This window comes from Cantharellus anzutake (assembly GCF_015039405.1).
Source record: "Cantharellus anzutake strain C23 chromosome Unknown EI90scaffold_29, whole genome shotgun sequence".
Lineage (NCBI taxonomy): Eukaryota > Fungi > Basidiomycota > Agaricomycetes > Cantharellales > Hydnaceae > Cantharellus > Cantharellus anzutake.
In genome coordinates, this window is record NW_024066979.1 from 22295 (window position 1) to 39511 (window position 17217).

General features: G+C 47.1%; 2 protein-coding genes across 2 annotated transcripts; one reads left to right on the forward strand and one right to left on the reverse strand.

The window, feature by feature from the left end:
• Positions 1–10620: 10620 nt before the first annotated feature.
• Positions 10621–11053, forward strand: EI90DRAFT_3124712 (uncharacterized protein; the record flags this gene model as incomplete). Its single annotated transcript, XM_039063748.1, has 2 exons — positions 10621–10706; positions 10774–11053. 2 exons carry the CDS (start codon positions 10621–10623, stop codon positions 11051–11053), a joined length of 366 nt encoding a protein of 121 aa, XP_038915189.1.
• A 5096-nt stretch (positions 11054–16149) lies between these two features.
• Positions 16150–17204, reverse strand: EI90DRAFT_3016928 (uncharacterized protein; the record flags this gene model as incomplete). The annotated part of the gene is made up of 3 exons (XM_039057049.1): positions 16150–16170; positions 16227–16999; positions 17048–17204. The coding sequence occupies 3 exons, from the start codon at positions 17202–17204 to the stop codon at positions 16150–16152; spliced, it is 951 nt and encodes a 316-aa protein (XP_038915190.1).
• Between the last annotated feature and the right edge of the window lie 13 nt (positions 17205–17217).

Sequence of the window (17217 nt, forward strand, 5' to 3'; positions counted from 1 at the left end):
CGTGGGCGATTATCCCGCCTACAGTGCAACCCATGGCACATTGAACCCATAAGTGTACGATTCAGATGATTCTTTAATAAGCACTCAAAGAGGTCAACATTTATCGGTGTGATAATTTTAAACAAGTGTGGGTGCTTAGCAATTGTCTGAGTGATATCCTTGTATTTGTAATCGCTAACGGGCACAGGTGGGATTGGGAGAGCACTCTCGGTATAAGTTGCCGATGGGATACGCCCACAGTCATCCTGCCCAAAGATGAAGCACATATGTCAAGGTCACCTTCCAGCGCGTTCTAGTGCTGGTTCAGCTTCTTCAGACAATTGTCTTTTGAGTCGAGTCTTTGGTACATTGGAAGCGTGGATGATTTCCGTTGCAGTCCCGGCAGATGTGCCTGAATCTACATGGGTTGAAAGAACACCCCTTTTTTGTATTGAATTCTCCACAGATGGGGACTGTACCTGGGCTTCTTCCTTGTTTACCTTTCCCCTTTCCTGGGACAAAGTGTGCATTGTGCACCGATCCTCCGCTGTTGAGGTGTTTGAAAGCGATGTCGCTGAAGAGGTGGATGTCGATGAAGCAGAGGTGGTGTCATTCTTGGACGAACTTGCAGACAGCAGAGTCGTATCTGATGACGCCAAGGGTGTCCTTGCAGATATTAAACTTGTCCAGCATGTGTGTATAGTAGGTGTTGAGTTCATTTCGCTGGTGCGGGTAGGTGTAGAGAAGCGCACACTTATATTTTTCGTAACCCAAAATCCACTCACCTTGCGATTGAATTTTCGCTTTCCCCTTTGAATTCCCTCTGTTGAGTGTGAGCTCAGCCCCGCTTCCAAGGTCGATAGCTTCATGGTACTGGGGGGCAACGGTGTTATGGTCCTCAACAATGGCATTGAGGTCAATGTGTCTGTTGCTGTCAGGGACTCGTCTGGGGTCGAGGGAGCCCGGGTGTAGCGTCTGGGGCTGAGAGCCTGGTGGGGGGCAGATCGGGCATGTGTACTGACAGGCCTGATGCGGGACAGTAGTCCCTGGCCACTTAGACTGAAGTGGAAAGTTGTTATTATCATTAAAGGAGAAATACTATACTACTTACCTGAAGTGGAAAGTTGAGAAGAAGGCTACTTCTTCAGTTCCCACTTCAGGTTCGTTTATATACATGCGGCTTAGGTCACATGACAGGTGCCACGTCACCCTTGCACACAGCTGTAGCCACCCGGGTGTCTCCGTGGGAGATCCCGAAGCCATCCGGTGCATGCGTGCATGCTGGGCACAGTGGGAAGTCGCCCGAGGTGCCCGGGCCGGGTACATGGTGGGTGCGTAGCAGATGAGTCAATGGTACATTGATACAAAGAAGGTCGTCCGTGTAGAATAAAGAGAGAATAAAGAAGAAGTAAGATAAAAGGGAAGTGAGGAAGGGAGAAGAGGGAGAGTAGGAGGGGAAGGGGGAGGAGGTGAGGAAGGGTGGACAGCGGGGTACCGGGTCAGGTTGGGCCGGGTGGAGCCGGGTCAGGTGGGTGTGCCCTGACAGTTGCATATGAGGTCGCGCCACTGGCTGTAAGGGAAAACTACGGCAAATCACATGCAGATATCGGCTTATGGGTACTCAACCTATCTGGATAGGGGTCCGGGCTGGCCGGATAACTGTCCATGCCCTGACATGTCTGCATAGGTGTTTCATGCATTGGCTGAGACATGCTGCGAGTCTCGAGTATCTGCAGTGGCGTTTCGTGCATTGGTTGAGGTATGCTGGGTGTCTCGAGAGTCTTTGGTGGCGTTTCGTTTATTGGCTGAGGCATGTTGCGACATGCCAGTGATCACAAGATGTTCAGAGAAGAAATAGACAAGAAAAGGCAGCAAGAGCTGAAAGCTGAAGCAAGCGGGAGTGAAGTCACACCGCGAAAAGTGTTGGCAGTAGCAAGTTCAGGGAGAACAGAGTGTTGGTAGCGGCAGCGGCAGTGGGTCAAAGGAGTAAGCCTGGAAAAAACAGGCGGCAAGTTGGATCTCACTCACCGAGGGAGTGTGAGATACCAGGTGATAGGGGGAGGAGAAAGGGGGGCCATCAGGGTCCCTTTATAAGCATGGCCAAGGCAAATGAGTGCTCTCCTCAATAGCGGAAGTTCAGTACGTACCTCCACTGAATGGTCCACTTCGCGCATCTGCACCAAAACATCCAGCATACATCTGAGGCAGTGTCCCCTGACCCATTCAGGCTAAGTTGCGCAAGAAATCACGAGAGATCACCGCGATCAGTGTTGGGAGGCATGTGAATGCCAAAACGGTCCTGACAGGGTGCAGCCAGGTTTCCCAGCTAGTGGCAAGCGGTGTAGGAGAAATAATATTCAAAGAATAAAACAATGATCTATCAGAATAGTCAACGAACAGGTGACAAGTTCAGACGTTTAACAGATCTCATGATCTTTATGAGACTGGACAGACATTAGATCATTATAAATTATCTACACCCATGTAGTATGAGATTTAATCTACTACAATCATGCCTAGAACTTGGCATAGGTGTAATATTCAAAGAATATAACCCTACAACAAGAAAATAGCACATAGACAGCTCAAATAAATCGGAACAAAGGAATGATTGATGATCTGGATCTCGGATCATAAGCATAAAGTGATTCAGAAGTCCGCGGATCAGTTAATTAATTGGGAAGGCTCTAGAACATTAGTAATGATGTGGCTTCACAAAAAGGGCTCAATTAGAGAACAGCCTAGAAAGTTCCTTTATAGCCGAGTCATTTCTAAAGATAACCGTTCGTAATTAAGGCGGTGTAGAGCATAGCTTCAGCGCTACAAGATCCCGCTGAGATCGGCCCAAAAGACAAAGAAATGAATTACTTATTGCTGAGTCATGTCCTAAGTCCATTATTAAGCTTACACAGCCCAAGCCCCTATATCATTCTAGAACTATCTATAATACAAATGTAGCACATGTAACTAGTGCGAGGCGTGGGAGTAGAGAGGCCTCTGAAAAGCATAAAAGGCCGCCGCTTCTGCCCCCTCTCAAACCTCAGGTAGAAATAAAAGTTTAATTCTCCTCACCAGTGGTTGGTTCGTTTGCTCCAAAAGATAAAAGCAAATATTAGTTGTTAGCTAATATAAAACTAACACGTCACTCTAAGCGTGAGTTAGGGTCAGTTAGACACAGCTGAACAAAAGTGTCATAGTGAGAATTAGTGAGAATTTGGTGGAGGGACTTCTTAATTGAATAATCTCTCAGCAATTTTTGGTTATCACACCACAGGAGAAAAGTGAGCGATCCTGAACCTGCTAGATAACTAGCACGCACTCTAAGCGATAGAAAGAGCAGTTTGGTCACTCCTGTATTGAGTAACATTTATTGTGGAATTATTTTATTAGCAGTTTTCCTTCAATAAATTATCAGGAAAATCACATCCTACTGAAAGTGGTAAATATAGGTGTAATATTGACTAGAAATCATAGTAAAGTCAATATAGAATTTTATCCGTAGACGATCTATACGTCAGGTGAGATCGTTGGGGGGTGTTTATTGTTGTTTAGACAGTGAACAATCATATATTTGGCAACCAAAACATGGTCAGTACGCAAATCAGCACAAACTCTAATATCGTTATTGGACGTAGGAAACTGGTTACATAAGGTGATCCAGCTCCGCTCCTTCAGCGGAAGCGGGAACCTGAGATCAGCTGATGGTAAGTTGCGGTCCCATGATTAGTCTCGTGAAATGGAGACATTAAACAACAACTAATCAGGGCTATCAGGCATTGGTAGTGGGAAACGGCCACAAAGGGCCAGGTGGAATTGGCAGCATGCATGCAACATGTGACCCATATCCTTTCAATCTACCGATGGTGGAGGTGAGGGTGGATGGTGGTGGAGAAGATAATGATGAAGTGCGTGCAACTAAGTTCTCTGAGCATAGCCGGACAATGAATCAACTGGCACCACCATCAAAAGCTGATGTTCCCGACAGTGTCCCTTGGATCAGGATAGGGTTTTGCTGCATGTAAATCAAGAAAGCGTCTGAAGACCAATGCCCGATTGCTTGGGTGCAAGTGAGTGGAGTTCCAGCAAGGGCCAGTGCAGTCGCCCCACCCGATCACAGAGAATGGCTGCTGACATTGTCGTTAGCGAAGATCGATTGGAGGCAGGTTATGAACCAAGACCATGTTGGCACCATTCCTCTGCTGGTCAGCCAAAGCTCGGGTAGGTGAGGAAACAGGTGATCGCATGAAACCAAATACTTAGCAAAGACCACTAAAGGGTCCAGTCGATTTCTATGGCCTTCCAGCACGATTTGGGATCCTTCAAACAGACGATCCACTTTATGCATTGGTGTCAGGGACAGCTCTGAAAGCGGCGAGGTCCCGGCATGTGGGACTCGGTGGGACGAATAGCGGCTGTGCATAGCAGCGATCCCATCGTGGGGTGAGCATCCCCAACCACTTAGTCTGAAGTGGGAATGTGAGAAGAAGGCTACTTCTTCGGTTCCCACTCCAGCTGTTATTATATACATGCGGGATCGGTCATGTGGGGCGCGCCACGTCACCCTCGCACACAGCCACGGCTCTCCAGGCGTCTCCACAGGAGATCCTGAGAGGGCCCACTGTGGGTGCAGGGCGAGTGCAGTGGTGGTGGCAGCGATATAGGGATGGTAAGATACAGGAGGGGAAATGGGCATGCACACCAGTGATACATTGAGCAGTGGGAAAGGTGGTCCATGTGAGAGAGAGATAAAGAAAGAAAGGAAGAAAGGAGGAAAGGAGAAAGGAAGAGGGAGAAGCGGTGCAGAGTGGGGGAGCGGAGCGGGGGTCGGGCAGGGTGTGCCCTGACAATTGGTAAAGTGAATGAGATGTGCGGGTGTGGGAGTTTGTTAAAGTGAACACTTCGACAGGATATGGCTTTGCAGAAATTGCGCAGCATGGAGGAATCAGGGTCCACCAATTCTCCTAACCGCATCAAGCAATGCCAGCCTGTGAACACCATTGCAAGGAACAATATGTCATCATGGGAAGGAGAGAGGGGCAAGCTGTTTTGGATGCTAATGAGGTCCTTGTCTCAACGGATGCATGAAGCTGCACAACTCCCCCACCAGGCGGAAGAGGGCACTCACAGAGGAGGACCTCGTTAGCATCCAAAACAGCTTGCCCCTCTCTCCTTCCCATGACGACATATTGTTCCTCGCAATGGTGTTCACAGGCTGGCATTGCTTGATGCGGTTAGGAGAATTGGTGGACCCCGATTCCTCCATGCTGCGCAATTTCTGCAAAACCATATCCTGTCGAAGTGTTCACTTTAACAAACTCCCACGCCTGCACATCGCATTCACTTTACCAATTGTCAGGGCACGCCCCGCCCGACCCCCACTCTGCACAAGATGAGGGCACAAGTTTGTTTGTTGAATAACATGGGAACCTGTCAGGGCACACCCGCCTGACCCAGCCCCACCTGACCCAGTCCCCTGCTACCCACTCCTCCCCCACCTCCTCCTTCTTTTCTCTTTCTCTCTTTCTTTCTTTCTTCTCTTTTCTCTCTTCTTTCTTTTTTTTGTTATATTTCATTCTGTAGAGCGGCCCCGCTTTGCTGGGCATACTGACTTTATCCACCTCAACAATACCCACCGACACCACATAACCTGAGGGTCGCTGACACCAGACGATACCAACCAGACTACCCACACATCATGTACGCTACAGTGTATTGATGGGACAGCCGCACTGCCATGACATCACGAGGCCGCAGGGTATTAAGATAGATTTATCATCATCATACTGACTTTATCATTCCCTGGGTAGCGAGAAGATAACTTTCTTCTCTCACTTCCCCTCACTGCTCAGGTATGTTGCACATAGTATATACAAATGATATGTCCTCACTTCCCCTTGCTGCTCAGCTCAGCTGGAATCCCCATTGCAATCTGCTCTGCCGGGTTCCCCCATTGAGACTGACCCTGTCCCCCTTGGCCTCAGCTCCAGCAAAGGCTCAGGATCCCTCGACTTAGAGTCCGAGCAGCTTGGTACCCTGACAATAGGATTCTGGAGGGAGGGTGTCATACTGAGCTCCACTGGAGGAGGATGGGTGTGGACCCTGTCCCAAGTAATGTGCAGGCAGAGGGTAGGGCAGGTTCAAGGGAGGAGGATGAACAATTGTTGGAGGGGCTGCCAGGTTGATGATGAATGCAGGCACAGTGGTGTTGGTGTTGCTGTCCACCACCCACATGGGACTGACCAGCATTGTGAAAGTTGGTGTCTGCAGGATAGATGGTGGCCTTCCAGTGCTATATGGTACCAGACTAGATGGGGAAGAATCGAGATTTGAATCTCTCGGATTAGGGTGGGTGTCCCTTTGAGCAGTTGCCTGTGACACTGGTCATGGAGACCACCTTCTATCCACATCCCTGTTGTGGTTGGATTGACTAGGTTCGGGGCAATATGAGTCCATCTGAGGTCGATACTCCCCATTTGCCAATGAGCCTGTCCCGAATGACCCAAGACCGATCCATCTCTTTGACTGGGATATGGGTGGGACCTTCTCTCTTCTTGAGGCAATTTTCTCCAGCAATTTTGGCTCAACGAGCCCAAGGGGGAGGATGAGGTGAGTACATCTGTGAAGTGGATGCCATCGAAGTGGAATTGAATTGCAAAAAAGTGATTGCATGGCAGTCACAGGCTTGTGACAATTCATAACATTGTTCCTGCATTTTATTATCTGTATCCTAACTTTGGACCCCAAAGGAGTATTAAAATAGTCCAGCTCTATTTGTCAAGGACAACCACCATGTTCCTGTCAGGATGGCAGGTTAACGATTATGATCCAACAGATTCCAAAGTGGAAAAGAGTTGGACAAGGGTTACCTGAGTGGCAAAAAGGGTGAGAGAAGAAGATTACTTCTCTCCCTGCTTCCAGGTGGTAAATAAGGGGCAGTTAAGCAGGGATTACAGGGATGTGGCATGAGGTCCAAGGATATGGGACATGGGAGTGGGGGCTGTGTAGATAAGCTGACATACAAACAATGACATGAGGCAAGGACCTCTGACAAATAAGAAATGACTCGGCTCATGAGAGAGATAAAAAGGAAGTGATAAATGGAATAAATGGCAGAGAACTGCAGTACTCTGACAGTTCCCTAACCCTGGGAGGATGGAGGGAGAGCACAAGTGGAGGAGCCTTGATCTCAGTGACTTGTAGTGGAGCACTGTGCCAACACACTCTTATCTCTTACATGTCTGGTGTGGCTCTTAATTTGTGGAAGGAGTTGCACAAACTCTGGGGGGATTGTCAGTCATTGATTTTTCACTGAGGTGCCATCACATATGTATATAAGACTAAAAGGGAACAAAGGGAAACCAGTGATAAATGGTATCCACATGTCCAGTCAGTGAGGGCATGAGAGAAATGCCTATTATGGATTTGTAGAGTGGGTAAGTGAAGGGCAGCATTAGTGACAGAAGCTAAAGCTATGAGATTGGTGGAAAACCCTTTGTGGATTGAGTAGAGCTCCTGCAGTAATTGAGGGGAGTGTCAGAGTCCACGTGTCAGTTTGTGCATAAGGATATCCCCAGGAAACTAGTCGATATCAAAGCTAGGGAGCTAGCCTAGCTGGCATGAGAGCCTTATTGTTACAAAAATGGGGCCGGAAGCGCCCATTTTCGTCCGTTCTGGCACAGGAATAGGGAAGGGGGTTGGACATAATGGTTTACAGGTGGTTTCACAGATGGTTTGACATGTGGTGTAACAGATGTTAGCACAGTGGGTTTTTGGTTAATTATTGATTGGTTAAACTCAATTACTATACAAATCATGTGATACAGAACCCATAAGAGTCTAAAATGGGAAATTCCCATTTCCATAACACTTATATCGATGAGTTCTGCTAACTCACAAGAGCACAGCTACACTGGGAATACATGGTAACCAATAGAAGTATGACATCAGATAGGAGGATGGATGATGTGGATGGACAGGCGATAGCAGGTAAGGGGTGACGTGATAGCGATAATAGTGCAATGAATTGTACCTGCAATCTAACTATGTAAATATCTCACGCAATCTCGGCTAACAGTTACGTCATTATGATGTGAGTAAGATGAGTGGAGTTTTCTCATCTCCAAATCTTGGCTTTTTCTCCATCCTCTATCTGTAGATTTTCCTGAAAACACCTTTATTGAGTTTATTTCTAAGTCCTTATGATAAATCCAACACCAGTTTCTGCATTAGTTTCCTTAGAACCTTTGTTTTGTGGTACATTTCCTCCATTTTGGCCTTGCCTGAGTGTACAGGCGTGGGAAAAAACTTTCCTCAGAGGTACACTGGTAAAATACTTGGTCAAATCTTATCTGAATGCCTTCTTTTTGCTTTATTATTCATTGTAAATTCTCCCAAGCATTCTATCTTATTGGTGCTAAGCTCAAAGTATTTTTTATTGATTTTCTATGTTTGTCAGATATGTGGTTCCTGTTATGTGTGCAAGAAAGGGCACTGGACCTGACTGTTATGGAAATGGGAATTTCCCATTTTAGACTCTTATGGGTTCTGTATCACATGATTTGTATAATAATTAAGTTTATCCAATCAATAATCAACGAAAACCCGCTGCCACACTACCTGTTAAACAACATGTTAAATCATCTGTGAAACCACCTGTAAACTCTTATGTCCAACCCCCTTCCCTATTCCTGCGCCAGAACGGACGAAAATGGGCGCCTCCAGCCCCATTTTTGTAACACTGACCCTGGAAATGAGGATGGAGGGAGAGAGCAAGGGGAGGCTGTGCCTATGTTTGGTTACACTGTTGTGTGGCCCTTAACTTCAAGCAAGGGGCAGGGTCTCTGGGGGGATGCTTGGTCATTGATTTCTTGCACTAAGGTGCCATCAACTATGGTATGTTGTAGGCGGGCACAGCCGGTACTGCACAAACGAACCAAATATCGCGATTTCCCCATCCCTGCACATCCCCACTTTACGAAACACATCACACACGTCCTCATATACCATTCCTACTCTTCCATGATTTTTTCCTATTTTTCCAAACACATTCCCAGTCCTCACAGACCAAATTCCCACGCCCACCCAGCAGCGCGGCCACACTCAGACTGGATTTCACATATCTCAGCAACCACTGCACCGATTTGGACGATATTGGTACCGTTGGAAACGCGTCATTTAGGAGTATTGGGATCCATGATTAGCGGGAGTTCATTGGCGATGGATAGAGTTGGGTATTTTTTGGCTGGAAATCATTTATTGCTTTATTGTTTTCTTGATTATTGTTTTCCCTTCCTTTTTCCGATATTGTTTGTTGCCGATATGATCCACCTAAGCACATGGGACTCATCGGATATTTTCCTTCATTTTTATTTGATCATTTCTCATATATACCTGTACATGAGGATGTATCTACTTTTCCCCTTGGATTAGAAACCACCGAGTTTGCCCCTCCCAAGCTAGTAGGGAGTAGTACGACATAGAAGAACATCAGTAAGAAGACCTCTAGATCAGTCCTCGCTTTAGTGTCACCCAGAGAGGTGGGGTGAGAGATTGATTAGAGCCACCCATGCACCGCACCGGACCATTATCACCATTACCCCTTTTTTTCCTGACCTGTTGGATACCAATCCGGTCCCCATCCTTTCCTGTTTTCCTAGTGGGTTAGATCCCTAGCCTGCTTACAGCGTGATGATATAATAAACTAGTGGAGTACAAAGGGGATGTTAACCACAAGCTGGGTCAGCAAGCTCATGAGGGAATCACTTTATTAGGACTTGTGGAGTGGGTACAAGAAGGGTAGCATTAGTGACAGGAGCTAATGGGATGGAATGTCCTTTGTGGGACAGCAGAGGTTTCTTGGAGGAGAACTGGGGGAGATATGGTGAAAATACCATGAAAGTGGCCCCATATGGAAACTGAGTGGCCATAACCTGGTCTGGAAAATATCAAAAAAATGATAGAGGTGCAACAGGCCTTAGGGGGCTGGGAGATTGTGAGTCCGGTCCTGTCAAAGACTGGATTCAAAGTGAGAGAGATGACTCAATGTTTTGGAGGGCTGTGGCCTCAGCGACTCAGGCCAGGAGTGCTGTGCCCAGTAACACATTGGGGCCCTAATTTGTGGATGGAAGAGTCTTCTAGAGAGGGGGAAACTTTGGTTGATTATTGACTGTATCTACAAGTATGGTATATATAGATACATGGGAAGTCTAGGTGGAGGGCCCATAAATTGGCAGGGGCCAGCATAACAGGGTCAAGGGTTAGTCAACTGAATATTATGGGCAACTTGGGTGATGGGTTTAACTGATAACAACCCAAAAGGAGAATGGAGAGGCACCATTGAAAACAACACTTCAATGTGAGGTCACTCAGGACTAAAAAAGGGGCCTTGGGCCTCACACCAGAAACACATGAAGCCCTAAGTTGCTGAGGTGGCAGCCCAATCCCTTGAGTCTCTCATTCCATCCTGCTTCTTACAGTGAGTTTAAGCAGCACTACCTACTATGCTTCTCTTTTCTGTCTTTCTCAAGCACCTGCATGTGTTGGCCTTCAAGACACTAACATGCTTGGGTGGGCTATTACCTGGTTGGGATGGTTACAGAAACTGCAGAAATGGTAGGGTTGGTATCTCCACCACAATATCACATGTTTGGGTCATCCAGTCATCCCTCCTACAGCACCATCATCAATCTGAAAACCACAACTCCTGCACATGCCTTTGAACTGTCAGAGTACAGCCCAGTTAAGTCCAGACTGCTTACACACAACTGATGACACACCTGCCCCATACCCACACAGCCTGATCATCATCCCCGGACTGGCACAGACATTTGTTATATTTCCTTCTGTAGAGCAGCCCCGCTTTGCTGGGTATACTGACTTTATCATTCCCTGGGTAGCGAGTGAGGAAGATAACTTTCTTCTCTCACTTCCCCTTGCTGCTCAGCTGGAATCCCTATTGCAATCCGCTTTGCCGGGTTCCCCCATTGAGACTGATCCTGTCCCCCTCAGCCTCAGCTCCAGCGAAGGCTCGGGATCCCTTGACTTAGAGTCCAAGCAGCTCGGTACCCTGACATGAACCCAATCCAAATCATCCTGAAACATAGTATGTGGCACTGTTAATGTTATAAAAATGGGGCCTAATTGGCCCATTTCTATAGCGTTCGGGTGCAGGAGGGGGCCGTGACATTGAGAAGATGTTACAATTAATGTAACAGATGTTGTAACAGTGGGGTTTACAATAACATGGTGTCAGGGCATACACCCTGACCTAGCCCATACTGCATCCGCACCCGCACTTGCACCTGCACCAGTGACTGCACCCGGCTGTTGCACTCCCCGCGTGCACCCTGTGCCGGATGCTCAGTGCGGCCGGATGGCCCGGACCTCGGGTCTCGGGTCTCATGTGACTTCCGGATATCTCCGGAAGTTTTTGATGTATTGTGGCCACTGTGGGAAGATGAGAAGTTAACTTCCTTCTCATCTCTGACCCACAGTAGGTTGTGCCCTGGACAGGGCTGGTTACACCTGGGACTGTGGACCATAGGGGAGGGTCATGGGGACCCGGGAGTCATCCCCTGACACATGGACATCGGGTGTTTTGGGTGATAATAGTTGGTTCGTTGTTACTATTTTACATGTCACGTGATATTGTACTGCATAGAGCCCATAAGAGGCTAAAAATGGGAAAATCCCATTTCCATAACAGTTAATCTTTGAAGTGGTCTTGACTCCACTTGATGGCATTCCAAGTGTGCTTTAATCAGGAGCCAAACATTCACCATCTCTTTTTGGAATCCTTCTGAATGGAAATAGTGAGCTCTGCAAGATTAGAAAGACTGTCAGGCTTTGAAGCAGATGTGTGAGGCTGTCAAGATGGGGTCATTTTTTAGGATAGGTCCGATAGGTGACGCTGTTGGGTGGAGCTCGATGTTCCGGGTTGTCTGATGGTGGGTCAGAGCTCCGAGGGTGATGGGGTGTTGAAGGGACTTGGCTTCAGCAACTTGGAACAGAGCGCTGCACCTGGTATGTTCTCGTTGTCCCCAATTTGTCAGGGGAGCTGGTGACAAAGGAACCGAGGCTGCCAGCAGAAGGCTGGAAGCCCCCCCCTCACTACTTAACGAAGAAGGCATTAGCAAGGGTCAATCATTTGTCATGTGATTCTTTTGGGTGTTATACCAAGGCATCTCTAGGAGCACCTGTTACTCAGTTCTTTGGAGCAGCAGATGAGTGGGATGCAATAGATGTCCTGGAGGAGGTTTTGGAGAGCTGAAGACTGTTTATATTATAGCTGGGGGAACTATTTACTAGAGGGGTACGTGCATACATATAGTGGGAACAATTGGATCTGAAGGTAAACAAAGGTTACTGTCAGAGATCTGGATTGCTGTCAGAGACTGGAATATTGTCAGAGACGGAATACTGTCAGAGTCGGGCAGACTGTCAGGGGATGGACTGAAGATGGATGGTTTCTGTCTGAGTTGGGGTCGGAGGTGATGCAGAGGTCTGTTGGAGCACGCATGTGGATATGTGGGCGGAAATATCGGCGCATCCGGAAGTGCTGTTCAAGGTTAGCAGAGTGGGATCGCAGCCTCAGTGACTCAGGTGGAGCGCTGTGCCCTGAGCTTGATGTTTGGGGGAGATCCCGTATTTACGGATTGACACTCACAGCGGACTTCAAACAAGACTTGCGGGTGGAGTGGACCTGTAGGAGGAGCACGGACTCCGCGAGCACAGACTCAGAGGGGGGGAAGCCCCCTTTGCAGAAGGAGAGACTCAGACCAGACAGGGGGGGTACTCTAGTTGATTTCAGACTGAGGTCCCCGAAAGTATTTACAAAGTATAAGTAGGTAAGGGAAATCAAAAGAGGGAATATAGAAAGGCTGGTCAGTCCGGTGCAGTCCGGTGCAGAGATAAGCAGGGATTGTCAAACTAAATAAGGACAAGAGCCCGGGAACTGGAAACGAGGAACAGATCAATAAACAATAAGTGGCAAGGGTTATTGATGAATAACTGAATGAGATCAATAACCTAGTGCCAATAAAGAGGGGATCAAATGCCGATATTGGCAGGGAAGCAAACAATAAATGGCACTTGGCAAGGAATGAATGATAAGCTGCCAAGTGACAAATGGCCAGAGGAAAAGCGGAGGTCAGTGCATGGCACTGATACAAGTCCGCAAATCAGGATGCGGGGTCGGTGCGATGCCGACACAAGTCTGCAAAGGGATGTGGGAATCAGCATGGTGCTGATGAGTCCGCAACAGAGGGTGGTCTGTCAGTGCTGTCACAAAAGGACAGCATGATGGCCAGCAAGATACGGAGGGGAGTGTTGGCCTGACCAGAGGTGTCAAGGACAACCAGAAATGGACAGAGGTTGTGGAAGGTGCTGAAGTGGTGCATGGTCGATAGAACAGACATCAGGTTGGGGCTGGTAAGGATGGGTTCGGGTCAGTGGAATCGCCTGTTGGCATTGATTTGCCACTGACAGAGCCCTGGGATTTGTCAGTTGTGACAGTTACCAAGGAGAAGTGGAAGTAAATAGAAAAGAAGCCACAAGACAAATAAGGAATAGGCAAAAAGCCCGAATTACGTCTGAGGTTGTGGAGTGAGAGAATTAAAAGCCAACTGAATGGCAAGGTCTGGAAACGTCTATGAACAAGCAGGGAACTACAGAGAAAAGGTGTCTGGAAAGGTCCGGAGCCCGGAAGTTGTAGTCCAGAAGATTGGGGTTGTAGAAAATATCAAATGATAAAACAATAAGATTATCAAGACCAGAGGTACCGGAAGTGAGGAGGTACCGGAGGTGAGGAGGTGCCGGAGACTGGAGGTAGGAAGGAGGGTGGATAGGCAAGTTGAGATTTATCAACAATGAGCAGGCACATCTCCTTTGAACAAGGGGTCCAAGGAGGTGGAGGTATGGTGGTGGAGGTCCAGAGGTGATGCAGACATAGGTGGATGGCAGAGCAGGAGAGAGTTGAAGGAGGAGGTAGTCCTAGGGGTGTTGGCATTGACCAGAGGCAGCAGAGAGAGATTCATCAGCAAACCCAACCAGGAGGTATGAGAGCTCACAGAGCTAAGAACTTTGAAAATTGCAGGTCCTCCTCTCTGAGAGCTTGGGAAAGTAGCTCAAAGCTCTGAGAGCTCATAGAGATATATTTGCCCACAGAGGACTATTAGCTCTATGAGCACCCTGAGCCCATGTTTAATTCACAAAATATTCAAAAAATTAAAAAGCTTGACTACAGTATCATGTGACTGGCCACAGTCAAGTCCCTACCCTAAGGTCAACCAGACAACAGTCTACTTAACTTGAACCCCTCATGTGGCACTGCACACCAAGGCCACACAACCCAATTGATATATACACTGAATTTAGGGTTATAAATAGGGTTAATCCAACTTAGGGGGAAATGAGGGGGAAAATGAGGGGGAAAATGAGGGGAGAATGAGGGGAGAATGAGGGGGAAAGGGGGGGGAAATGAGGGGAAAATTGAGGGGGGGAATGGGGGGGAATTGGGGGGGGGATGAGGGAGAAAATGAGGGGGGAATTAGGAGGGGGAATGAGGGGAAAATTAAAGGGGGGAAATGGGGGGGAAATGGGGGGAAATGAGGGGGGAAATGGGGAAATTTGGAGGGGGGATGAGGGGGGGAATGAGGGGAAAATTGAAGGGGGGAAATGAGGGGGAAAATGAGGGGAAATGGAGGGGGGGGGATGGGGTGACATTTGGAGGGGGCAATGAGGAAGGAAATGGGGGAAATTGAAGGGGGAAATGAGGGGGGAAATGAGGAAATGGGGGTAATTGAGGGGGGGAATGGGTGAAATTTGGAGGGGAGAATGAAGGGGAAATGAGGAGAAAATTAAGGAGGAATTGGGGGGGGATGAGGGGAAAATTGAAGGGGGGGATGGGGGGAGAATTGCAGAGGGAATTGGGGGGGGGGGATGAAGGGGAAAATGGGAGGAAAATAAGGGGGAACTGGGGGGTTTCTAAAAACTTGAAAAAAAGTCAGGGAAAATTAAGGAAATTTCAGAAAATTCAGGGAGAAATGGGGGACTTTCAAAAAAAATTGAGAAAAGGAAATTTTCTAAAAAATCAGGGAAAATTAGGGAAAATTCAGAAATCTTGGGAAATGTTAGGGAGAGAAATTTCAGGACATTTAGAAATAATTTAAAAAAATTGAAATCACCTTTTCAAGGCAAACTCCAAAATCCAAAAATTTACACTATATATTTCATCTCCTTTCTCACCCAAAATTCAACCAATTTTGACAATTCAAAAGGCTTGGTATGGATGTATGGATGATATCTGAAGGATACATCAGCTTCCTGTTTGCTTTGTTGGGCTGTATTTTAAATTTACTCTTTTTGGGACACTTTTCAAAACTGATTTATACCCTACATAACATGCATGGTTACGTTGCCACACTTAAGTGCTTTCCAATGCACATAGATAGAATCATCAAAATTGGATGAGTTTTGAGCAAGAAATGAGATGAAAGATAAAGTGCAAAGTTTTGAATTTTGGACTTTTCCTCAAATTTTGCAAATAGCAATAAACAAGGTGCTGTATCTCAGCATATTCCATGGATACATCAGTAAACACAAAAGGTCTATGAGGTCTATGAGCCTGCTGAGATCATAGAGCTCATAGAGCCCTTGGAGCCTTTGGAGTGATGAGGATGGCTATTTTCCACACATTTACAGAAACATATATCCATATTACCATTGCACTACTGGTGCCAAGATAACTCAGCAGATTCCATGGAGACATGAAGACCATTCATTAGTAAAAAAAAACACAAAGCTCTATGAGCTCATAGAGCTTTTCGAGTGATGATGATGGCTATTTCACATGCATTTCCAAAAATGGATATCCATATTATCTTTGCACTTCTGCATCCTTATGAGAACAAAATCATATATATATTTCATTTTCTTGACTCTATGTGTAGAGGGTGCACAGCAAAAGACTCAATTTGCTCACAGAGCTCTGAGAGCTCTGAGAGGTCCATACCAGGTTTGCTGATGTTGGGAGGGCTGGTGGAGGTCATAGGAGTTGTGTAGTGATAGGGTGGAGGGAGGCAGAAGATCTGGGATATGACAGAGGCCATAATTGTTTAAGGGCATGACTCAAGGTTCTCAACCCCCCCCCCCCCTCCAACCTGAAAACCTTTATCATTGGCATGTGAAGTAGCTCTGAGAGACACAAGTAATTTAGTAAAGCAAAGTCACTAAGTGCTGTGTCCACTTACAAAATCCTCCACAGCATCCAGGAGCACAAGCCAGTCCACATCATAATCAGCAGGATTGACATTGTCTGACCCCCATGCAAAGTCATCCCAAGTGGGGGGAAAACTCAAGGCAAAGTGTTGGACATGAGGTGCCCTGTAGCCCTTAAATAGAAATGCAGTGGTAGGGTTGGGATAGTGAATGGAAAGAGTGTGGAGAGATGGGATTAACCCCTGGCTACTGGTTATGTTGCCACTCCCATAGATGGTCACCCTATCCAGGGTCAATTCCTGGAGATTTTTACAGACACCCAGCAACCAAGTAAACTCTTGTCTTCCAACAAAGAGGTTGATGAGAGCCAGGGTAGAGAGGTTTGCTGATGGAGTGGTTGAAAGTGGTATGAAACCACCACTGATAGTGAGGTGATGGAGTAATGGAAGATGGGACAGAACTTCCTGATAAGCATAGTCATGCTCAGCAGAGTAAGGCACCCAGAGAGTCAATCGTTCAATGGACCCATGTAACACACCCTTATCTTCCCAGAAATCACCTACCACCCCATGAAGCCTCTCCAGGACTAATGACAGAGCTGTTATCCTGCTCTGGACATCAGGGCTCTCAAGCCCAACTATCCCTCTGTGCATAAGATGGTGTGTTCCCTCACAGACTTCTAAAGGGAGGCCCTTGGAATAATGGATGTGTGGTGCACATATTCCAGGACATGATTGAGCTGCATGCCTCCAAGTGGAGCTGACTTGACTGAGGGCAATTGGAGAAGAAAAATGCTGGCTATTCTCTTGAATGGCACATTAGCAGAGAGGGGTCATAGGAGGAGGACAATTACCATCAAAATCCTTTTTATCTTGAATGGCATATAGGGATATTCTTTGTAGAACTTCCACAGGGATTGTGGCCACAGGTTGAAGGAAGTTACCAAGAGTGGCATGTTGATATTGTAAAGCATGTTCAATGGTAGTGAGTTTCTGAATAAATTCAGACATGCTCTCACACTCT